Source organism: Sphaeramia orbicularis, chromosome 24 (genome assembly GCF_902148855.1).
Source record: "Sphaeramia orbicularis chromosome 24, fSphaOr1.1, whole genome shotgun sequence".
Lineage (NCBI taxonomy): Eukaryota > Metazoa > Chordata > Actinopteri > Kurtiformes > Apogonidae > Sphaeramia > Sphaeramia orbicularis.
In genome coordinates, this window is record NC_043979.1 from 46507095 (window position 1) to 46533024 (window position 25930).

Genomic DNA, 25930 nt, shown 5'->3' on the forward strand with positions numbered 1-25930 from the left:
GTTCATATTTGTTCAGTTTATTCACTGTTTTGTGATCGTTCATAAATACAAACCTTGTCATCGTGTCATTTTAGTAGTTTACTGATCCGACCCATTTAAGATCCAATTGGTCTGAATGTGGAACCTGAACTAAACTGGTTCATATCTTCAGTGTCATTTTTTTTTTTCATGTCACAAATTCGTCCCGTGGGCCGAATCGGAGTCTTTTGCGGGGCCGTGTTTGGTCTGCGGGCCTTATGTTTGACACCCGTGGGGTAAAAGGAAGAGCTCCAGAGGTCGTAAAGAGTCCAGGCGGTGAGAGACAGGAGAGGAGCAGCGAGCGTCGTAGGTCAGATTCAAATGTCCAAGGCCAAGCAGTGAATGAATCGATTCTGACGGTGAGACTGGCGTCGCCCGGCCGCTCCGAGCAACAATGAGAGTTCAGATGAGAAAAGAGAGATGTGTCAAAGCAGGAAACATCTCACACTAACAAATAAATGGCTTGGAAAGCAAAGGAAAGCTGGAGGAGAATTCAAGAAAAAAACGAAACAAAACGAAACAAAACGACCAAATCTGGTGGAAAGAAAACACTGAAAATACAAACTGAAATACGAAAGGGAACACGTCACATATACAGATACAGATATGTGGAAAATACAGAGAGCAGCCCCAGCGCACACACTGGAGGTGTGGATACAGAGCCATGGTGTTACACATATATACTGAACATGCAAGGCAGACGCACAGGAACATGGAGGGGAAGGGTCATGTGATCCACAGGCCACAGCTGGAATGACCCCGAACACCACCTGACCAGTGTCTGAGTGGGAGTGGATGGATGAAAACACTGCTTTTCCACACTCCGAACTATCTGAAACTACAACTAAATGAATGGACGTTATTAGAAATTCACTTGTTTAACCCATAAAGACCCAAAACAGACACTAGTGACCAAAATAACTACTGTTTAATACCTGTGGATCCAAGAAACCTATCAATACATGTAAATAACTGGTGTAAAATACAGTTTTATTTATTAATTTTATTGTTATTATTATTATGATCCACTGCTGTGTATGTATTTTGATAAATCTTGGCTAAAAAAGTCATTTTAGGGTCAGTTTTAAGGGTTTTTATTAAGGGATCTTAAATGTTTAACACCTGTTGATCCTCTAATCCTATCAATACATGTAAATAATTGGTGTAAAATACAGTTTTATTTATCTATTCTTCTTCTTCTTCTTCTTCTTATTATTATTATTACTATCCACTGCTGTGCGTGTATTTTGATAAATCTTGGCTAAAAAGTCTCTTTAAGGTCAGTTTTCTCTGTTTTGATATAATAACTTTTGAATTAACTCTGAGCTTTTATGAACTTAAGTAAATATAAAAAAACACATTATTGTCACTGGAAAAATTCAAAATGCAGAGGATAATATTGTAATAAATGGTGTTATATCACTTACAAAAGGTTAGATGTAGAGATAAATCCATGTGAAAGTCACCACAACTATAGCTGTAGGGGTTTAAGGGTTTTTACTAAGGGATCTTACATGTTTAACACTAGTTGATCCACTAATCCTATCAATACATGTAAATAATTGGTGTAAAATACAGTTTTATTTATTTATTTATTTATTATTATTATTATTATTATTATTATTATTATTATTATTATTATTATTATTATTATTATTATTATTATTATCCACTGCTGTGACATTGATTCACCAATAAAACTTATGTATTTTGATAAATCTTGGCTAAAGAAGTCACTTTAGGGTCAGTTTTCTCTGTTTTGATATAATAACCTTTGAATCAACTCTGAGCTTTTATGAACATCTACATGAACATTAAATTAAATACAGGAAAATACATGATTGTCACTGAAAAATGCAAAATGCAGAGGATATTATTACAATAAATGGTGATAAATCACTTACAAAAGGTTTGATGTAGAGATAAATCCATGTGAAAGCCACTACAACAATAGTTGTAGGGGTTTAAGGGTTCTTCTTAAGGGATCTTAAATGTTTAATACCTGTTGATCCATTAATCTTATCAATTAATGCCCACTGACCCACTGGGTTGGATCAGTGACAGTGGATGGAGACAATGGGTTTAAATATATTAAACAATAAATAAAATGAACAAAAATGAATAAAAAAACCCTACAAAATAATAAATAATGTGGAAATAATTGGTAAAAAAAAAAGTACTAAAATCAAGTAACAGGGTTCAAATAAGCAACAAAATGAACAAAAACAGCCAAATTAATGAATAAAATGAACAAAAATGAATAACAATGCAACAAAATAATAAGTAACACGAACAAAATAAGTTTGATAAATGAAAAATGAATGAAATCAATGGAAAAAAAACCCCTTACAAAATAAACTAGAATGAAGTGTAAAAAAGAATAAAATAAAGCAACAAAAATGCCCCAAAAATAATAAAAAAAACACCCTAAAAAATAATAAATAAGGTGAAACAAATGTGTAAAAAAAGTAGTAAAATCAAGTAAAAATGTTAAAATAAGCAACAAAATGAACAAAAACAGCCAAAGTAATGAATAAAATGAACACAAATAAATAATAAATCAAAAATAATACGTAACATAAACAAAATAAGTTTGATAAATGAAAAATGAATGAAATCAATGAAAAAAAACCCACAAAATAGACTAGAATGAAGTGAAAAAAAGAATAAAATAAGCAACAAAATGAAGGAAAATGAATAAAAAAATCAACAAAATAATAAGTAATGTGGAACAAATGGGTAAAAAAAAGTACTAAAATCACGTAAAAAGGATATAATAGGCAACAAAATTAAAAACAGCCAAATTAATAAATAAAATGAACACGAATTAATAATAATGCCACAAAATAATAAGTAACATGAACAAAATAAGTTTGATAAATGAAAAATGAATGAAATCAATGGAAAAAAAAAACCTTACAAAATAAACTAGAATGAAGTGTAAAAAAGAATAAAATAAAGCAATAAAAATGCTCAAAAAATAATAAAAAAAAAACACCCTAAAAAATAATAAATAAGGTGAAACAAATGTGTCAAAAAAAGTAGTAAAATCAAGTAAAAAGGTTAAAACAAGCAACAAAATGAAAAAAAAACAGCCAAAGTAATGAATAAAATGAACACAAATAAATAATAAATCAAAATAATACGTAACATAAACAAAATAAGTTTGATAAATGAAAAATGAATGAAATCAATGAAAAAAACCCTACAACAGACTAGAATGAAGTGAAAAAAAGAAAAAAAAAGCAACAAAATAAACAAAAAAAATCAACAAAATAATAAACAACATGAACAATATAAGCTACAAACTGAAGGAAAGTGAAATAAATAAAAAAACAGACAACAAAAATACATAAAACAAATAAAACAAACAAAAACAAATCTGAAACTTCACAGTTCAGTTCATGATATATTTACTGCTAAAGTGACTTTTTCTTCAGTTTCCTCTATTTCTGACATAAGAACCTTCAACTTTATTCTGAGCTTTTATGAATATTTACATCATCAGTGAATTAAATATAAGAAAATACCGAATTTTCACTTAAAAAAGTGTTAAATACAGATAATAATAATATAATAAATGATGATAAAACACTTCAGAAAGGTTAAATAGACAGAAAACTGCCACCTCTGGGTCTTCATGGGTTAAAACAGAATAAACTCATGTTATTAATTCATACGTAGGATTATTTCAAATAAGGTCCGTTTACTGGCTTCATCTTTTCCTTAAATGTTCCATAAAATGCTTTTGTTTACAGTCAAACTACAAAGGAAAGCCCCATGTGTTGGATTTGACAGCTTTATCGGACCCCCTTTAACGCCCGTCCTCCTTTCGTCTGCACAAACATCAGCTGCTTCAGTCGGAGTTTAGTTGTTGCATTGATTTCAAATACGACGCATCATGTTGAATTGCTGTAAACAAATGAGACCCACGTCCACCTCGTCTGAAACCACACACGCCGCTTTGGTTTCCGACTCCAGTTAAGCATCACCCACCTTCATTTAACGACAAACACTTAGTAACCCTTTATCAGGCAAGTGACTATTTTTGGTCATCTCCACATGCATTACAAGACAATAGTTGCTTTCCCGTTGACTCTCAAATTGCCCAAATATAACTTGCGCATAAAAATTTACTTAATGGAAAAAACGACAATTTCGCCAAGTCTTGTTTTCGATTCAAAATTTTTGCGCTGGCAAGAGGTGGTTTTTCGGACATAGCGAAATTGGTATATCACGCAAAACTGCAACGGAAAGACTTTTTTCCGCAACTAGAGTCATGTGATAAAAAAAAAAAAAAAAAAAAAAAAAAAGAACAGATGTTGACGGACGTTACAACAAGTGAAGAAGAGTTTTAAAAGAAACATTCATTTTATAATTTTTTATGAGAGGGGGAATATATAATAATAATGAATACATCTGTAAGTCAACACCATATTTATGTTCATCGTTATGTGTATGGAATGACTTCTCGTGTCATCTTGCGATAATAAATAAAGAAATAAATCATCACATTTGTGATTTAATGGAAAAACCGACATTATGCACTTGTGTTTTTGTCGATGTTTAGTAAATATCAGTAAAGTTTTGCGCAGATGTCCAATGGGAAAAATGATTAAAGAAACACTTATTAACCCTTTAACAGGCAAGTGACTATTTTTGGTCATCTCCACATGCATCACAAGAGAGTAGTCACTTTTCCATTGGACATCTGCGCAAAACCCATGTTAACTAGGGGTGGGAATCTGTTACTATCTCACGATTTGATTTGATTCCAATTTTTGGGGCTACGATTCGATTCAAAATGATTTTTGATTCAAAACGATTTTTGATTCAAAACGATTTTTGATTCAAAACGATTTGAATCATAATGATTTCTGCTTCAGTCTGTAGGTGTGTAAAGGATCCTCACGATCTACTCCAGTCTGATTTGCAGGACAGAACGACAAATGCAGACATTCAAACGTCTTTTTCACATTTATTTAGTTTTAAACATTTATCCGTGTTCGGCAGGAGTTTGGCGTTGCACAGTGTGCGTTGGTTTGCTGCTGGTGGCTGACTCTGCACCGTGTCCTTAAACTGTGGCTGATGCAGCTGACACACTGAGCTCAGCAAACTGCGTTGTATGTGACGCTAGTTTATTGCATTTGGCGTGCTATACGTATGCATTTTCATACTTTCGTGTGTTATTTAACACCATTTGATGGCGTGTCAATGCGCTAGCCACTAATTGCACTAGCCGATAATCGCGCTAGCCGCTAACTGCTAACCCTACCTCCTCCATTAGTTTCCTTTGTTTTGGTGCTTACCATGCATGTGTTTGTTCCAGAACTGGCTGTGTGATGATGTCATGACGACCCGTGTACAAAACAGAGGCAGACTGCCGGCGGATTTATTTTATTTATTAAAATCGATTTTGGGACATTTTAAATCGATTCTGAATTGTAGTAAATGAGAATCGCAATTTGTATATGAATCAGTTTTTTGGCACACCCCTAAATGTAACACACTAAGGTTGAAATGTTGAATTTCGGAGTCTTTCTTTTCAAGTGTCCTCTAAAGCAGGGCTGTCAAACTCATTTTCTTCCGGGGGCCACATTCAGCCCGATTTAATCTGAAGTGAGCCGGACCAGCAAAATAATAACATTATAGCCAATAAATAATGACAACTCCAAATTGTTTTAGTGCAAAAAATAACATTCATTTATGCCAATATTTACATTTACAAACTATTCAAACAAAAAGGATGTGAATAACCTGAAAAATATTAAATTTGTTAAGAAATATAAGTAAAATTTTATCAATATTATGCCTCGAATTATCATTTATATTTATATACATGTGCATTACAGATCAGATCTACAAAGGCACAAAACATTTAGTAACAGGCAGAATATTGTTAAAATTGCACTTAATTTTCTTTAGACATCTCAGGTTGTTCATATTTGTTCAGGTTATTCACATTTTATTGTTAAAGGATAGTTTGTTAATGTAAATATTTTCATAATTTAATGTTTTTTGCACTAAATCAAAGAGAAAAAAAATTGGTGTTGGCATTATTTATAGGTTATTATGATATTATTTTGGAGTTCGATGCCCTAACTTGCACTTTGCAAATTCATCCCACGGGATTGGAACCTTTGGTGGGTCGGTTTTGGCCCCCGGGCCGCATGTTTGACACCTGTGCTCTAAAGGGTTAAAGTACATTTTTTACTCTTTAATCATCGGTCATCATCACAATATTAGTAAGTTTCTGCTTTTTACATGAAGAAAAATGTCTTCATTCGACTGCCTACTGCAGGGCTGTCAAACTCATTTTAGTTCAGTTTCACATTCAGATAAATTTGATCTGCAGTGGGACGGACCAGTGAAATAATAACAGAATAATATAGAATTAATGTCAACTCCAAACCTTTCTCTATGTTTTAGAGCAAAACAAAAAAGTAAATTTACAAAATGAAAAGGTTTACATCTACAAACTATCCTTTCAAAAGATGTGAATAACATGAACAAAGTGAAAAAATCAGTGTAATTTTAACAATATTCTACCTCAGTTTATCATTTACACATGTAATAATAATAATAATGGATTAGATTTTATTATTTTTTATATTTTATTATTTCATGTACATTATAACTTACAGATCACAGTGGATCTACAAACACACAAAACATTTAATAACAGACAGAATCTAGTTAAAATTGAACTTATTTCTCTTAAGACATTTCAGGTTGTTCATATTTGTTCAGGTTATTCACATTTTTTGCGAAATTCTACTTTGTTTTAGTGTAAATATATGGAAATATTTACATTTACAAAGAGAAAAATTTGGAGTTGTCATTATTTCTATGTTATTCTGATCGTATTTGACTGGTCTGACCCACTTTAGATGAAACTGTTCTGAATGTGGAACCTGAACTAAAAGGGTTGTTAATATCTTAGTGTAATTTTTGCATTACACAAATTCATCCCCAGGGCCGGACCGGACCCTTTGGTGGGCCGGATTTGGCCCCCTGGCCACATGTTTGACACCTGTGCTCTACTGTAAAACCCCTTTGACTTTGTGTGGTTGTGGATGAACCAGAGCAGATCTCCTGAAACCATCATCAGTTTCCTTAGATTTTCCAGAGGTTGAGTCTTATTTGTTCACAGCACCCCCAGCCGTGTTCATGACCGACTGCACGTGACGGACGGACGGACTGGAGGACCAATGCAACGTCTAAACCTCAGCGCTGATTGGTTCTCAGCTCTGATGCGTATGACATGAGATGGAGTGGATATCATCATCATCATCATCATCATCTTTGCCAGGTGCTTGCGTCCCCCCTCAGGCGTCGGTGGTGGCGCCCCCTGTGTGTGGTCAGCTCCACTGCAGCCAGGCCTTACCTTAATGAGCGGGTTGATGACGCCCACGTTTGGACTGGCATTGAACACTTTGTTAAAGTTGGTCTCCCTGTTGACCAGTTCCAGCTGGTAGAACTTCTTATCATCCTGGAGGAGAGAGAGAGAGTCTGGTTAGAGAGGAGAGGAGAGGAGGAGAGGAGGAGAGGAGAGGAGAGGAGGAGAGGAGGAGAGAGGAGAGGAGGAGAGGAGAGGAGAGGAGGAGAGGAGGAGAGAGGAGAGGAGGAGAGGAGAGGAGAGGAGAGGAGGAGAGGAGAGGAGAGGAGAGGAGGAGAGGAGGAGAGGAGAAGAGAGGAGGAGAGGAGAGGAGAGGAGGAGAGGAGAGGAGGAGAGGAGAAGAGAGGAGGAGAGGAGAGGAGGAGAGGAGGAGAGAGGAGAGGAGGAGAGGAGAGGAGAGGAGAGGAGGAGAGGAGAGGAGGAGAGGAGAGGAGGAGAGAGGAGGAGAGGAGAGGAGGAGAGGAGAGGAGGAGAGGAGAGGAGGAGAGGAGAGGAGAGGAGAGGAGGAGAGGAGGAGAGGAGGAGAGAAGAGGAGAAGAGAGGAGAGGAGAGGAGGAGAGAAGAGGAGAGGAGAGGAGGAGAGGAGGAGAGAGGAGAGAGGAGAGGAGGAGAGAAGAGGAGAGGAGAGGAGAGGAGAGGAGAGGAGGAGAGGAGAGAACAGGACAAAGTACAGTAGAATAGAATAGAATAAAATAGAAGAGAATACAATAGAATACAAGAGAATAGAGTAGAATAGAATAGGAGAAAAGAAAAGAGAATAGAGTAAATAGAACAGAACAGAACAGAATAGAATAGAATAGAACAGAATAGAATAGAATAGTACAGAATAGAATAGAACTTTATCATTTACACATGTGCATTACAATATACATTACAATTACAAATACACAAAACCTTTAGTAACAGGCAGAATATTGTTAAAAATACATCTACTTCTCTTAAGACATTTCAAGTTGTTCGTATTTGTTCAGGTTATTCATTTTTTGTTTGTTAATATAAACATTTTCATGTAATTTTACTTTTTACACTAAAACAAAGATCAAATCTGCAGTTGTCATTATTTATAGGTTATTATGAAAATATTTCACTGGTCTGACCCAATTGAGATTTAATTGGTCTGTGTGTGGAACCTGAATTAAAAGGATTTTTACACCATTGATTGATAATTTCTTCAGTGTCATTTTTGCATTTCACAGATTCATCCCAGGGGCTGAACTGGACCCTTCGGTGGGCCGGATTTGGCCCCCGGGTTTGACACCTGTGCTCTAGAGTGTTAAACCCAGGTCTGAGGTGGACCCTGGTGGACTTACCACCAGTTTCTTGACCAGAGACTCCCTCTCTGAGACCATGTCCTTCAGCTCAGCGATGAGCTGCAGATCCTCATGACGACTCTCTCTGTTCCTGAACTTCTCCTCTGTCCCCTCCAGCCTGAAGGACACAACACACCACCAACGATTACTAACATTTTTTTTTTTTTTTTTAATCAAATACAACACTCCTAATGTGAACCATAAAGATGAAAAGACACTATGTGGACAAAAATATGTGGACACGTTGAATTCAGGTGTTTCTTTTCTAACAGAGGTCTGGGATACAAAACAATAATGACTAATGTCAGAATATAGTTTTATATTATGGGATAAATTTCATTGCATTGGTTAGTTTGGTTTAAATTGTTATCTTTGATTCCAAAATGACTCAGAGATGGTTTTTACTTACTTTCTCTCAACATTTATTTATTTTTTTTATTCATGACTATGATTTTAAATGTTCTTCCTCTAAATTTCTAAAATATTTTTTGTGTTCTGATGTTCTGACTGTAAATAATAATTTTCTACCACAACTAACCATCTACTTTCTATATGTATAAGCTAAGCTAAGCTAAGCTAAGCTAAGCTAAGCTAAGTTGATGGTTAGCAAAAAAAAAAAATCAGTAAAAAGTAACAGAATAAGCAACAAAATTAATGAAAATGAACAATACAGGCATCAGAAATAACAAAAAAGCATTAAAAAAATGCCCAAAATAAGTATCAAAATGAAAAAATTAAGAAAAGAGCATCATAATGAGCAAAATACAGACTTAAAAAATAGAAAGTAGATGGTTAGTTGTGGTAGAAAATTATTATTTACAACCAGAGCATGAAAAATACATTAGAAATTTAGAGGAAGAACAATTAAAATCATTGTCATGAATGAAAAAAAATCAATGTTGAGAGAAATGAAGTAAAAACCATCTCTGAGGCATTTTGGAAACAAAGATAACAATCATATTTATCCCAAAACAAACTATATTTTGACATTAGTACTTATTGTTTTGGATCCCAGGCCCATTAGAAAAGAAACACCTGAGTTCAACGCGTCCACATACTTTTGTCCACATAATTCAGATGCAGAGCAGGAGTTTGTAGCCACATGAACCTGCTTCAGTTTGGATGAGTTCAGAGAATGAAACAGATGCAGCGTGAGGATTAAAAGACGAGCGACTGGAGGCTTTTCCCGTTCATTAGCAGCTGATCAATACTTGGCTGCTGTCCCTGGGTCCGTCCTCCTCCTTTCATCACTAAACCCATTAAGCAGATCAGAAACAAAACGCTCAACTTCCTCTGGAGCTTGTTTTGGTTCTGTGAGCTATGAGAACTTTCACAGTATTTAATGGATTTTTTTTTTTTTTTTTTTGCTTGTTTCCCCAACAGCCTTCAGAGAAATCAGCGCTCATGTAAAAACCTCCATTCCATTTACATTTTTTGACATTTTCCATAAACATTGCTGAACAGACTGAGATTAGAAGGGTGGAATACTTTTTCCAATCAAAGGCTGAATGATTATTTTAAAGCTTTTTCCTGAAACTAAAAAAAAAAAACCCACTCATATCTGATTTGTCTGAAGAAACAAACACCAAGGTCATAATAGTTTTGGGTTTTTCATTATAGTTTAGTTTTATTTAGCTCCTGTTCAAAAGCTTTCCTTTCTTTTTATAGAAACGCTTTTGTTGTTTGGTTTTAATGTTATAATCAAAGTAAACAAACAAATAAATCATTTCCATGTTATAAACCATCAAAATATGGACCATTAGAAATACAGGCACATTTAAAAAAAACAAAAAAAAATTGTAAAAAATTCTAAAATCAAAATTTCTCAAAACTCTGAACAATGTAGACATTGTCCCAAGGAAGATACACGTAAAAACTGTACATGAATCTGACCAGGAGATTCAGCGAAGAAGATTGTTGAAATGTAAACACTGATGACCTTGAGTTTGACCCTTCAAAGTCAGTCAAGGTCAAAGGTCATGGACCCAAATGAAAGTCCATTTATGACTTCTATCAGTGATCAATAGGAACTATACTGATATCTGGAACGAACATTAATATTTCATCCTGCTCCTTTTCAAAAGCTTTCCTTTCTTTTAATATAAATGTTTTTGTTGTTTGGTTTTAATGTTATATTAGAAACAAACCAACAAACAAACAAACCATTTACATGTTATAAACCATCCAAATATGGACCATTAGAAGTAAAGGCACATTTTTAATATTTCAAAAATTCAACAAAAATTTAAAAATACAAATTCTTGCAAACTGGGAATAAACTTTGTAGACATCGTCCCACGGAAGACACCTGTAAAATTTTAAATGAATTCGACCAATAATTTCAGTGAATAAGATTGTTGAAATGTAGACACTGGTGACCTTGAGTTTGACCCTTCAAAGTCAGTCAAGGTCAAAGGTCATGGACCCAAACTATAACTATATTGATATCTGGAACCAACACTGATATTTCACCCCGCTCCTTTTCAAAAGCTTTCCTTTCTTTTTATAGAAATCTTTTTGTTGTTTGGTTTTAATGTTATATTAGAAATAAACAAACAAACAAAGAAACAAACAATTTACCATTTAACCATTTATAAACCATCAAAATATGGACTATTAGAAGTAAAGGCACATTTTTAAAAATGAAAAAATTTGTCAAAAATTCTAAAATCTAAATTTCTCAAAACTCTGAACAATGTAGACATTGTCCCAAGGAAGATATACAGACCTGATCAAAATCTTCAGACCAGTTGAAAAATAGCTAGAATTGACCTTTTGCACATTTGGATCTTAATGAGGTTTTAAGTAGAGCTACAATATACAAAAGCAAGAAGGGGGAGTGAGACAAAAAGCACTTTGAAAGAGTCATTTATTGAAAACAACAAGTAAACTGAAATAGGCTGTTTATCAGCTGATCAAAAGTTTAAGACCATCGCTCAAAAAATAACAAAAAACTCTCCAAACCAGAACAAAAATGTTCTCAGTAGGACTCAGTAATGAGTAGCTCCACCGTTCTTGTTAATCACTTCATAAATCCGTTTGGGCATGCTTGATGCGAGTGTTTCCAGGAGGCTGGTGGGAACATTGCTCCACGTGGTGAAGATGGCTTCACGAAGGGCATCAGCTGTGTGGAACTGATGGCCATTTTTATAAACTTCCCTTGCCATCCATCCCCAAATGTTCTCTATGGGATTTAAATCAGGGGAACATGCGGGATGGTTCAAAAGAGTGATGTTCTTCTCCCTGAAGAAGTCCTTGGTCAAGCGAGCATTGTGACCTGCAGCGTTGTCCTGTTTTTAAACCCAGCTGTTCCCACACAGACCAGGGCCCTCAGTCATGAGGGATGCCCGCTGCAACATCTGCACGTAACCGGCCGCCGTTTGACCACCCTGCACCACCTGAAGCTCCAGTGTTCCACTGAATGAAAAAGCACCTCAGATCATGATGGACCCCCTCCACTGTGCCGGGTAGAAAACATCTCAGGTGGGATCTCCTTGTCATGCCAGTAACGTTGGAAGCCATCTGGACCGTCAAGGTGACATTTTTTCTCATCAGAGAATAAAACTTTTTTCCACCTTTCAATGTCCCATGTTTGATGTTCCCTGGCAAAGTCTAAACGGGCAGTTTTGTGGCGTTGGAGGAGACGAGGTCTTTGAATTGGTTTTTTGTTTTTGAAACCCTTTTCCCGCAGATGCCGTCTGATGGTTATTGCGCTGCGGTCGGCACCAGTAAGGGCCTTCATTTGGGTGGAGGACCGCCCTGTGTCTTGACGGACGGTCAATCGGATCCTCCGGCTCAGTGCAGGTGTCATTTTTTTGGGTCTACCACTTGACTTTTTTGTTCCATAATGCTCAGGATCTGTCCAAAAATGCAGAATGACTGTCGTACTGCGTCCAACCTCAGCAGCAATGGCACGCTGCCAGAGGCCTCGCTTATGCAGCTGGACGATCCGACCACGTTCAAGAAGAGAAAGCTTCTGAGCTTTAGCTTCAGGAGGGCATGACCGTGTGAATGCCCGACAGAAAATGAGAATTTGGAGCAGATTTTGGCTTTTATAGCCTGCGGTCTTAAACTGTTATTTTATTAATTTTAATGGTCTGGCCCATTTGAGATTAAATTGGAGTGAAAGAAAATGAGTTTATTAATTGTTTAGTTGTGTTATGAATAAGCTGAGACATAATATTGTTAAAATTACAGTCTGGTTTTGACCAACTCTATATAAAGTGTCATGAGATAACTTTTGCTGTGATCTGACGCTATATGAATAAAGTTTGATTGATTGGTTTTTTCCCTGTAAGTGGCTTTGGAAAAAAGTGTCTGCCTAATGCATTAATGTAAATGTAAATGTTAAATTGCACATATTTTTCTATTAAATTTCAGGTTGTTCATGGTAGCTCAGGTTACTCATATTTTCATGATGTAATTGTACTTGTTTTTTGCTGTAAAATGGTTCTTTTTTATTGGTTAATATGCCTATAATTGGACTGGAGTCCAGCCTGGGCTGAATGTGAACCTGAACCACATCCCTCCTCTGATATAAAACAGTGACTTGGTGTTTAGTTTGAGTCCAAGGCCATAAAAACTATAAAGTGACACTGACTGATGTGGTGAGAAACAGCTTGTGTTATCTGTACCACCTTCTGCTCCTGTCGTCGTCGGTGTTTTCTATGGGCTGCTTTTACTGCCCAGGGAACAAACTCACTACAGTCTGGGATTTGCACTTTTTAACGGGTTTTCTCCACCACCACAACAACAACAACCGTAAAGAACCGGGTGGAGCAAAGACTCCATCTGAGGTGCACGTTTTTAATAAGGATGCACGATAATGGGTTTGTAGAAGCGACACCGATAACAGACAATAGTTCCATTCTTCCAGTGCTTTTCTTATTTTCAGCGGTAAACCTCCGTTAACGGTCCAGTAAAGGCTGGAACAGAAGCACAAGTCTGTCTGCAACTAATGGACCAAAGCTTTTCTGTCCTGTTCATGTCCACAGACCAAATGTGGTGACGATCGACCGCTGTCTTCAGACGTTAAAGGACTCATATTTGTCTAAACTCACTGTTCTTCGTCTGTGGTTCGTTTGTGTGTTTGGACCCAAACAGTTCAAACAGGTGGAACCTTCCAGGAGCCGCAGAACTATCTGAATAAACATTCTGGAAAAAAACACTTTAAGTCCTGACTAATTTGTTACATTTTATGTTCTTCTTCTCCTTCTTCTCCACCTTCCTCTTGTTTTTCTCGTTCTTCTCTTCCTCCTTTTTTACCTTCTTCCTCCTCCTCTTCTTCTCCTTCTCTTCTTGTTATTCTTCTTTTTCTTCTCCTCCTCCCTTTTCTCCTCCTCCTTCTTTTCCTTCTTCTCCTCCACCTTCCTCTTGTTCTTCTTCTCATTCTCCTCCTCTTCCTCCTTTTTTGTCTTCTTCCTCCTCTTCTTCTCCTCCTTCTCTTCTTCTTGTTATTCCTCTTTTTATTCTCCTCCTCCTTCTTCTCCTTCTCCTCCCTTTTCTCCTCCTCCTTCTTCTTTTCCTTCTTCTCCTTCACCTTCTTCTCCACCTTCCTCTTGTTCCTCTCATTCTCCTCCTCTTCTTCTCCTTCTCCTCTTCTTGTTATTCTTCTTCTTCTCCTCCTCCTTCTCCTTCCTTTTCTCCCCCTTCTTTTCCTTCTTCTCCTCCACCTTCCTCTAGTTCTTCTCTCTCCTTCTCCACCTTCCTTTTTTTCTTCTTCTCCTCCTCTTCCTCTTTTTTTTATCTTCTTCCTCCTCTTCTTCTCCTCCTTCTCTTCTTCTTGTTATCTTTCTTCTCCTCCTCCTCCTTCTTCTTTTTGGTTTTTATGCAGTTGGCATGGCAACAACGTGCACTGTCTACTGGTGAAATACACCAAATCTAAGCCGTTTCTGTTCGTTATTATAGACTGTATGTGTGAAAACTTTAATTATCAGAATTATCTGAATGACATAGTTTTTAAAAATACTATTAATATTCAATAATAATAATTCCAGTCATTTCAGTAATTATGGTTGTGTATACTTGTTGTGCATCCCTCGTTTTTAACCCCCGTGGATGGTTTGATCATGGGTTTAAACCAGTCTACAGTGTTCAGATGGTCCTCATGTTGTGGTTAAATCAGTTCTACATCGCACACACAGGTTCCCTCAAAGACGCACGCAGCTCAATTAATATCCAACATGGACGCCCGTTCTTCCCTCGTCTTTGTTTCGTCTGATGTGTCTGTGATGTTCCATCTGTTCACTTTGTGCAGACATTTGTGATTTGTGCTTCTAGAAGCTCCTGCTGCGTTTGCAAACAGTCTTATTGAATCTTCAACAGTGAAGTGAAAGTGGTTAACACAGCAGGAAGTCCGAGCGCCGTGGCCACCGCGGACACTTCCACTTAAATACTGGAGAACAGAAGATTCTTTACAGTCACTGGAACATGTACCATGAAACTAAAGCCCAGTAAAAACTATTAAAGATCAGATAAAAAACACTAAAATAAATATGAGAAAACAGTATGTGTGCACATGCTGAATGAAGGTTAAGGAGAAGGCTAAAAAAAAAAAAAAAAAAAACACACAAAAAAACAAGCAAATACATTTTTTTAAACTCTCAGAGGTCAGAGGTCAGCAAATGGGACAAGAACAGATGAAATCATTTTTGATATTTATGACATCTTACAATGAGTTCCAAATGCATCTAAAAAACAGGCACATTAATAATTGGAGCTGAAATAGTAGACATTTTTTATTCCTGTCTCTGTTGTATTTCTTAATATGTTTAAGTGCAAAGTGTATTTTAACATTTTTTTTCCTGATTTTGATGTGTAATTAATTGTGAAATTTTGTATTTTAACACTTGTCTATGTTAAGGGATTAAAAAAATAAATAAAATAAAGTATGTATATATATATACACATATATGTATATATACATATATATATATATATATATATATATATATATATATTAAAAAAAAGTCATGATAGTCATGGATAAAATCAGTAAAAAGTAACAGAAAAAGCAACAAAATCAATGAACGGCATCAAAATGAACAAAAAAAGCGTAAAAATGATTAAAATAAGCATAAAAAAAGAGCAACACAAGCATAAAAAATACTAAAAAAAAAGCCTTGCAATGAACAAAATGAATAAAAGAGTGTCATAATGAGCAAAATACACACAAAAAAAGAAAGTAGATGATTAGTTGTAGTAGAAAATTATAATTTACAGTCAGGACATGAACAATATCAGTTTTGTTCATTTTGATCCTTATTTTGGTCATTTTTTTATGCTTTTTTGTAATGTTTGATGCCCGGGTTGTTCATTTTCATTAATTTTGTTGCTTATTGTGTTACTTTTTAATGACTTTTTTGCTAACCATCTACTTATCTTATCTTATCTTACACATACAGAACATATATGGTTAGTTGTGGTAGAAAATTATTTACAGTCAGGACACAAAAAATATTTTACAAATTTAGAGGCAGAACATTTAAAACCATTAGTTGTAGATAGATCCCATTGCACAAAAGAAAGTTTCAACCCCTACCCTTAGCAGCTCCGTTTCAAGGGGTAGTGCCAAGTGCAAACGCCAAGGGGGAGGGGTAAGGGGGAGGGGCTAAAGGGTGAATTAGGATTGGGCCTAAATGAATAAAACTAAGGAATAAAACAGATAAAGCAGCATCTGTCCCAGGAGTTGGATGCCGCTGTTGTCGCCACGGTGATTAATTAGATGGGAAGGAAGGAAGGTGCTGGTGGTGAAGATGGATCAGTGTTGTGGTTAATTAGACAGAGGGAGGCGGATCATCTCAGGGGAAAGCATCAGAAAAGGCTTTTTAGTGGTTAAAGGGATGAAACTGCCAGAACATCAAAACAGCTGATGGCTAAGAATAAATGTGTCCCAGAAAACTGACCAAAATAACAGAAACTGGACTGTTCAACGAAACAAGACGAGACGAGACGACATGTCTGTAAAGTTTAGTCATGGTCATGGAAACACAAAGGCTGCCATTATTCAGGCTGTTGAAACTGAAATTAGTACAATGGAAGAACACTGAAAAATCTGTTTGTTTTGTTTTTAACCCTTTCATGCATAGTGGTCACTCCAGTGGACAGTTCTTCTCCAGCTGTTCTCTTGTATATTCATGGGTTTTGTTGTTTTAGTTCCATATCAGCCAACACAGTGGACACTTATGCACCATCCATAACACTGGCGTTCATCCCATTACTGTAACTTTGCTGTTCTAGATAAACCTGATCTGCACTAACATGTTTGAGTGTAAATTAATTGTTATTTGTTAGACAAAAAGGTTTATTTTTGCATATTGTCTCCATGAAGTGAGTAATTACTAGCATTAGAATATGTTAAAATGTGAGAAAACATCAGATTAGCAGCATTAAAATGTTTTTATTTCATTGTTTTCATCTCACTTTCTGACATTGGGTTTTAAACAAATGTTTCTTTACTTCTAAAATTAAATGCATGGATATTATGTAACTCCATGAAAAGAAAAAAAAATCACATTGTTTTTTTCATGCCTAAGGAGGAATAAAAACATTCGAGAAAAAAATCTTGACTAAGGTTTTCATAATTCATGCATGAAAGGGTTAATCTGCCAAACACTGGAAAACTGCCTGATGCTTTAAAACAGGGGTGTCAAACATGCGGCCCGTGGGCCTAAACCAGCCCGCTAAAGGGTCCAATCCAGGCCATGAGAAATGTAAAAATGATACTGAAGATATTAATGGTAAAGGATGTCTAAGTCATTTTAGTTCAGGGACTAATATGATGAAAATACTATCATAAGAATCTATAAATTACGGAAGAGGATGAGGGCCACTGAAAAAAAAAAAAAAAAAAAAATTAAAGTCCAAAATATTTTTTTAGTATTCTGAAAAAAAAAAGAAGCCAGAATTCAGATTATTTTTCTCAGAATTCTGACTTTAATCTCAGAACAATAAAAATATATTTCTCTAAAACAGTCAGAATTCTGAGATTGTCAAAATTCTGAATTTTTTTTGCAAAATTCTGACTTTTTTCTCAGAATAATAACAATAAAAAAATATTGGATTGCAATTATTGATGGAATAAATACAACTGAAAAGGTGACTCATAGACTGCGACTACAGGAAGCTCAAATGGACAAAAAGTGGAACAAACGGACTGTTTACAGAGCTCAGAATGGTGCAAAGACTGGATCATGCAAATGTATTGAAATATGTGTAATGTACCCAAGCAATGTTGTTTTTTTTTTTTTTTTTTTTGTGGCTTTGTCAAATAGATGTGTAAAAAATTTAAGCGTAAAAAAAATTTTAACATAAGTGAAGAAAATCTATCTATCTATCTATCTATCTATCTATCTATCTATCTATCTATCTATCTATCTATCTATCTATCTATCTATCTATCTATCTATCTATCTATCTATCTATCTATCTATCTATCTGACTTTGTTATTTTCGTTTTTCCAGTGGCCCTAATCCTCTTCTGTAATAAATAATATATAATAATATAATCATAATAATAAATAATGACAACTCAAAATGTTTCTCTTTTATCTTAAAAAAGTAAAATTTCATGAAAATGTTTATATTCACAAAATATTCTTGTGCAAAAAATGTGAATAACTTGAATAACCATGTATAACCTGAGACTTCTTAGGATAAATTATACCAATATTCTCTCTGTTTTGTGTATTTGTAGATCCACTGTGATCTGTAAGCTGGAATACAAATGTGTAAATACACATGCAATGATATTTATCCCAATATAAAACTATATTCTGACATTAGTCATTATTGTTTTGTATCCCAGACCCCTGTTAAACAACAAACACCTGAATTCACCGTGTCCACATACTTTTGGCCATATAGTGGATGACGTAGGCAGTTATGCTCGAAATTTAGAGGTACAACATTTAAAGTCATAGCCATGGATTAAACAAAATCCCAAAAAATCAGTAAAATGAACAAAATTAACTCCAAAATTAATAAAAAATGAAGAAAACGGCATCATAATGACCAAAATATAGACCAAAAAAGAAAGTAGATGGTTAGTCGTGGTAGGAGATTATTATTTACAGTCAGAGCAGGATAAATCTGGTCTGAATTTTGCAGAAGCCTGTGGTCGGGCCTGTAACTCTGCTTCTCCTGGTGGGGTGCTAGTCCTCTCCTGTCCACCAGGGGGAGCTGTGTCCTCATCTGCCTGCGTCTAAAAGCAGGTCAGCGTGCAGAGGATGCTCCACAACGCCTCCTGACTCCAGACAAACCACAGTAGGAGCTGCGTACACTTTTTCCTTTCATCATCTCTGACTCAGTCCGTTTCTCTGGTTAGAACAAACTCATTTCTCTTGTTCGTTGGCATCGTGTTTGGGTCCAGGACCTTGGTTTGTGCTGGATCAGGTGTTTGTGTCTCTGCCTCCACCTGTTGTGTGTCATCATCTCATAAACACATTTGTCTTCCTCTTTACATTCACTGCATCCAAACGGCTTTGTCTTTCACTGTATACATAAACATCAGCAACACCTTCATACGTATTAAAAACCTGCACGAACACATGATGCCTTTACTGCAGATAAGACATTATTCCATTACACTTTTAATATTTACTTGCCTAAAACTAGTTTTGTGGTGATTTCCAAATTAATTTTAATCTGGGTCCTTCTATGAAACTGGGTTTATTTTAGTATTTGTCACTTTTCCATCTTTTTAGACCTAATAATAAAAGGTAAATGTAGACATATTTCCCCCCAGGATGGACCTAATGATGACCTCGGATAAAGGCAAAAAAGAAGAAAAAAAACACACTCATGCTTAAAAATCAAAAATAGGAGAGGACCGACAATGGAGCCCTGAGGGACTCCACATACAGTAGTAGCTTAGTTCTATGTAAATTATACTTATTGACTGATACTAAAATCCATATTTATGTAAATTTTGAGGAAAGAATACAGAACTTCACTGCTTTTGACAAGTCTAAAAATGACATTTGTTTTGTTATATTTATGTATATGTTTAGTGTTTTATTGCACTTTTTAGCATTTTATTTATTAAAAAAATTTTTTTTTATTTTGAATATGGATATGATACAAAGTTCCTGATTACTACTATTTGACTTCTTTGCACAACATAATATAGAAATGAAAATTCAAGGAAGCATAAAATGATACACGCAAAAAAGAAAAGAAAGAGAAAAAAAAAGTCATTCGAAAAGGAGTGAGAAGAAGCATAGCTTATTAGCTCTCACCCCTTTGTCTAAAGGGGCTTTTATTTAGAATAGACTTATTACATGGCTACTTCTATGAAACTGTGTTTATTTTAATATCTGTCACTTTTCCATCTTTTTACACCCAATAATAAAAGGTAAATGCAGACATATTTCCCCCCAGGATGGATCTAATGATGACTTCAGAGAAATGCAACAAAAAATTACACTCTTGCTTGAAAATCAAAAACAGGAGAGGACCGACAATGGAGCCCTGAGGGACTCCACATACAGTAGTAGCTTAGTTCTATGTAAATTATACTTATTGACTGATACTAAAATCCATATTTATGTAAATTTTGAGGAAAGAATACAGAGCTTCACTGCTTTTGACAAGTCTAAAAATGACTTTTTTTTAATATTTATGTATATGTTTAGTGTTTTATTGCACCTTTTAGCATTTTATTTATTTATTTAATTTTGTTAAATTTTTTTTTTTAAATTTTGAATATGGATATGATACAAACTTCCTGATTACTACTATTTGACTTCTTTACACAACATAATATAGAAATGAAAATTCAAGGAAGCATAAAATAATGATACACGCAAAAAAGAAAAGAAAGAAAAAAAAGTCATATTCGAAAAGGAGTGAGAAGAAGCATAGCTTATTAGCTCTCACCCCTTTGTCTAAAGGGGCTTTTATTTAGAATAGACTTATTACATGGGTGCTTCTATGAAACTGTGTTTATTTTAGTATTTGTTACTTTTCCATCTTTTTACACCCAATAATAAAAGGTAAATGCAGACATATTTCCCCCCAGGGTGGACCTAATGATGACCTCAGATATATGCAAAAAAAAAAAACAAAACACATTCTTGCTTGAAAATCAAAAACAGGAGAGGACTGACAATGGAACCCTGAGGGACTCCACATACAGGAGAAGCTTAGTTCTATGTAAATTATACTTACTGACTGATACTAAAATCCATATTTATGTAAATTTTGAGGAAAGAATACAGAACTTCACTGCTTTTGACAAGTCTAAAAATGACATTTGTTTTGTTATATTTATGTATGTTTAGTGTTTTATTGCACTTTTTAGCCTTTTATTTATTTAGAATAGACTTATTACATGGGTGCTTCTATGAAACTGTGTTTATTTTAATATCTGTCACTTTTCCATCTTTTTAGACCCAATAATGAAAGGTAAATATAAACATATTCCCCCTCAGGATGGACTTAATGATGACCTCAGAGAAATGCAACAAAAAATTACACTCTTGTTCTGAGCCATCCCATAATTATTAAAATTTAAATCAAATATTGGCTCCAAAAATAGGACCCAAATATGGACATTAAATCTCCGTAAGTGTCAGTGCATTAGATGTGTAAACATGTGTAAATGCTCTTCTATAGACTCTAAATACAGACACTGTGTTCAATGTGTGGATCCTGGTGGTTTTTCTAATCCACACATGTGGGTCTGTCATCAATCTCAGTCTCATTCCAGGTTTGTGTGGAACCCATCGTGTCCACTGGTGTTACACGCAGAACCTGAACGTTTAAACACAAATAAATTGTGAATGATTTTGCAACAGCGGCAAATTTTTTTGAAACGCTGTGTCTTGAATATTTACTTCGATTCCCAAAATGTAGGTGTGAGTGAATAAAGAGATATTCAAAAAAATAGTAGTGCGGAATTGTCGTGTACTTTTGACTGCGTTACATGCAGATTTTTGTATGAAAACATTATATAAAATAATATTAAAATGTTTTTTATCTGAAAAATAGTTTATCTTTTATCTCAGTAAACATTTATTTTTAAAACAGACCCAAAGTGCTTCCAAACTTGCTTCATAACATTAGTCTACATCTTTTAGTAAATTTTTTTTTTTTTTTTTTTAAATGAAGGAACCTGAACACATTCTGACACAAACACACGCTGTTTTTTCCATTTGTTTCTTTTCTGTTCTTGTGTTTCTTTTCTTGCTCCTCAACCTGATTAATTCAGCTTGTATTATACTGATACAAATGACAAATAAAAACTGTAAAAAAAAAAAAAAAAAAAAGTACGTTGACATGCCCTCCTATAGTTATAAATAAATAAACTCCAACACATCCACTGATCCTCTGTGTGAAACTTCATATTTCTCCAAACTGAAACCTTTAAATATCAGTTTAAAAAAAAAAAAATCCGATTAGAATGAATTCAACTCTAGTATCCGGTGTCTGTGTCTAGATTTCTCTGTCGTCTGTTTTTTTTTAAATTTTTTTTTTATGAGTTTATTGAAAAGTGAACAGGGTTATTTTCAGAAAATTGCAGTGGTGGCTGCCTTTCATTCAGAGCCAGTTTTGTCGTACGCTGACGTGTTTGGCACAGCTGTTTATAACATATGACGCAAACCACAGAGAACAGAAGACAACAGCCATTCTTCACATCCTTCTGCTTCTGCTGAGACTCAACACATGCCTTTAAAACGGAGTTCACGGCACATTTGGATGAAGACTAGAGCACGATAAATGTGAGGAACGCTGGAAACACTCAAAAGGAACAAAACATGACACCTACTGTTGTTTAGCTACTATATTACTGCCATTTGTTTTATTATTATTATTATTATTATCATTATTATTATTATTATTATTATTATTATTATTATTATTATTATTATTATTATTATTATTATTACCTCTGCCAGGAGGTATTGTGATCACTGCTTTGTGTGTGTGTTGGTTTGTTTGTTTGTTAGCAAGATAACTCAAAAAGTTATGGATGGATTTTCATGAAATTTTCACGAAATGTTGATACTGGCACAAAGAAGAAATGATTAAATTTTGGTGGTGATTGGGGGGGTCCACAGGGGGACCCCACTGTTTGGCCTTGGCGGAGGTCTGCACTGCCTTTTCTAGAAAAGCACTCGGAGAGCACAGACCTCCGCCAAGGCCAATCAATGGGGCGCCCCCGTGGACCCCCCCACCCCCCAACCCCGATCAGCACCAAAATTTAATCATTTCTTCCTTGTGCCAGTATCAACATTCCCTGAAAATTTCATGAAAATCCGTCCATAACTTTTTGAGTTATCTTGCTAACAAACAAACAAACAAACAAACATGGGGAGGGGGGCAGATCTGTCTTGGCGGAGGTCTGTGCTCTCTGGTGCTTTTCTTGTTCTTATTATTTTCTATTAATATCTTGTTGTTTAAAAAAAATTAAAAAAGGGGGAAAAGAAATCAAGAAGTGATAATACTGGAGATATACATAGGAAAATAAATGTACAGATAGATGACTTTGGTCTTTTTGAAAAGAAATATAGAAAAATAACATTGTAAAATGTTGTATGTGCATGTGAATGGAAAACGTGTAAATTCTCCATTACAAAATCAAATAAAAACTTGACAAGAAAAGCCCTCAGACAGCGCAGACCTCCGCCAAGACACATCTGTCGTCCCCCCCCCCCCCCCATCACCACCAAAATTTAATCATTTCTTCCTTGTGCCAGTATCAACATTTCCTGAAAATTTCATGAAAATTCATCCATAACTTTTTCAGTTATCTTGCTAACAATCAAACAAACAAACAAACAAACAAACAAACAAACAAACAAACAAACAAACAAACAAACAAACAAACACATAAAGCAAAGTGATCACAATACCTCCAGAGGTAAAAAAAACCAAACAAACCCTGTGTTGATGGAAAGTGTGTCAGGTATGTGTGTGATCTGTGCATATACAGACACTGAGCTGTGAAGGCCTCGTCGCTGAACTCCCATGGGGAAACTCGGGCGTTGTTTTATGGTTCCAGTCATAAACATCATGTGTGATCTCAGATGAACACGTCGAGTTAACCTTTAAAGACCCAGAGCTGCTTCTGTGTCAGTTCCCAAATGGATTGTTCTCTATTTTTAACCTTTCTGAAGTGATTTATCACCATTTATTGTTATATTATCCACTTTATTTGGCTTTTTTTCAGTGAAAATCAGCTCTGTTCCTATATTTAATTCACTGATCATGTAGATGTTCATAAAAGGTCAGATTAAAGTTGACGATTATTGTATTAAAAACAGAAAACTGAAGAAAAATAGTTGGAGCTTCAATGGCTTTTCTATGTGTTTATCAGTTACTTTTGACTGTTGTGTATCTAATCATCAAAGTAAAAATCATTTATTTTCTTATATTTAATTTACTTACTTATTATTGAATGACTTTTTCAACCAATTCTATCATTAACTGAACCTAAAACAAGTGTGTCCATCCACTGTCATTTATCAAAATACATGGTTTTACTGGTGAACCAATGTCACAGCAGTGGATAATAATAATAATAATAATAATAATAATAATAATAATAATAATAATAATAATAATAATAATAATGATTTAATATATACCTAAAAAAATTTCAACAACTGTGGTTTTAACACAAAAAAATAGTAAATGTTGTATTTAACCCTTAAAGTCCTACAACTATTTTTGTGGCAACTTCCAAGTGAACTTGTTTCTATCTTTAATCTTTAATAAATAATTTATCCCCATATATTACAACATTATCCTCTGCCTTTTTGCATTTTTCAGTGTAAATCAGATATTTTCTTATATTTAATTCACTGATCATGTAAATGTCCATAAAACCTCAGAGTAAATTCAAAGGTTATTATATCAAACCAGAGAAAACTGAAGAAAAAGTGAGTTTTTCAACAAAATCTATAATCAACTGAACAAAAAACAAGTGTCTCCATCCACTGTCATTTATCAAACTTAGTTTGTTCATGTTCCTTGTTATTTTGTAGGGTTTTTATTCATTTTTGTTCATTTTAATAATTACTTTGGCTGTTTTAGTTCATTTTGCTGCTTGTTTTATCTTTTTTTTTACTGGATTTTAGTAAATTTTTACCAATTTTTTCCACATTATCTATTATATTGTAGTTTTTTTTTCATTCATTTTTGTTCATGTTATTTAGTAATATATATAAACCCAGTGTGTCCATCCACTGTCACTGATCCAACTCCATGGGTTTTACTGGTGAATCAGTGTTGTAGAAGATAACAGTGTTTCCATGGTAACTACGGAGCCTCTGAACGTCCAAATGGGTCATTACTTTGATTTATTATTCATTTTTATTCATTTTATTCATTACTTTGGCTGTTTTCGTTAATTTTGTTGCTTTTTTTTTATCCTTTTCACTTGATTTTCAAAAATTTTTTACCTATTTTTTCCCTATTATTCATTATTTTGTACTTTTTTAAATTCATTTTTTTCATGTTATTTGGAAATATATATATATATATATATAAACAAGTGTGTCCATCCACTGTCATTGATCCAACTCCATGGGTTTTACTGGTGAATCAATGTTGTAGAAGATAACAGTGTTTCCATAGTAACTACGGAGCCTCTGAATGTCCAAATGGGTCATTACTTTGGCGGTTTTTTGTTCATTTTGTTGTTTGTTTTATCCTTTTTACTTGATTTTAGTATTTTTTTTTTACCTACTTTTCCCATATTATCTATTATTTTGTAGATTTATCATTCATTTTTGTTCATTTTTCATTAATTTTGTTGCTTGTTTTATCTTTTTTACTTGATTTTTGTAAATTTTTACCTATTTTTTTTCCATATTATTTATTTTGTGCTTTTTTAAATTCATTTTTTTCGTGTTATTTGGTAATATATATATAAAAACAAGTATCTCCATCCACTGTCACTGATCCAACTCCATGGGTTTTACTGGTGAATCAATGTTGTAGAAGATGACGGTGTTTCCACGGTAACTACGGAGCCTCTGAACGTCCAAATGGGTCATTACTTTGGCTGTTTTTTGTTCATTTTGTTGCTTGTTTTATCCTTTTTACTTGATTTTCGTAAATTTTTTCCCTATTTTTTCCCTATTATTAATTATTTTGTACTTTTTTAAATTCATTTTTGTTCATGTTATTCGGTAATTTATATAAAAATAGGTGTGTCCATCCACTGTCATTGATCCAACTCCATGGGTTTTAGTGG

At 34.6% G+C, this 25930-nt stretch overlaps 1 protein-coding gene across 1 annotated transcript in view; it reads right to left on the minus strand.

The window, feature by feature from the left end:
• fam184ab (family with sequence similarity 184 member Ab) overlaps positions 1–25930 on the minus strand; it is a 219361-nt gene that overhangs the window by 15558 nt on the left and 177873 nt on the right. Inside the window, exons 18-19 of the mRNA XM_030128825.1 lie at positions 8728–8845; positions 7406–7510 (exon numbers count right to left, since the gene is read on the minus strand). Coding sequence (XP_029984685.1) covers positions 7406–7510; positions 8728–8845 — 223 coding nt within the window. The remainder of the gene's footprint in view (positions 1–7405; positions 7511–8727; positions 8846–25930) is intronic.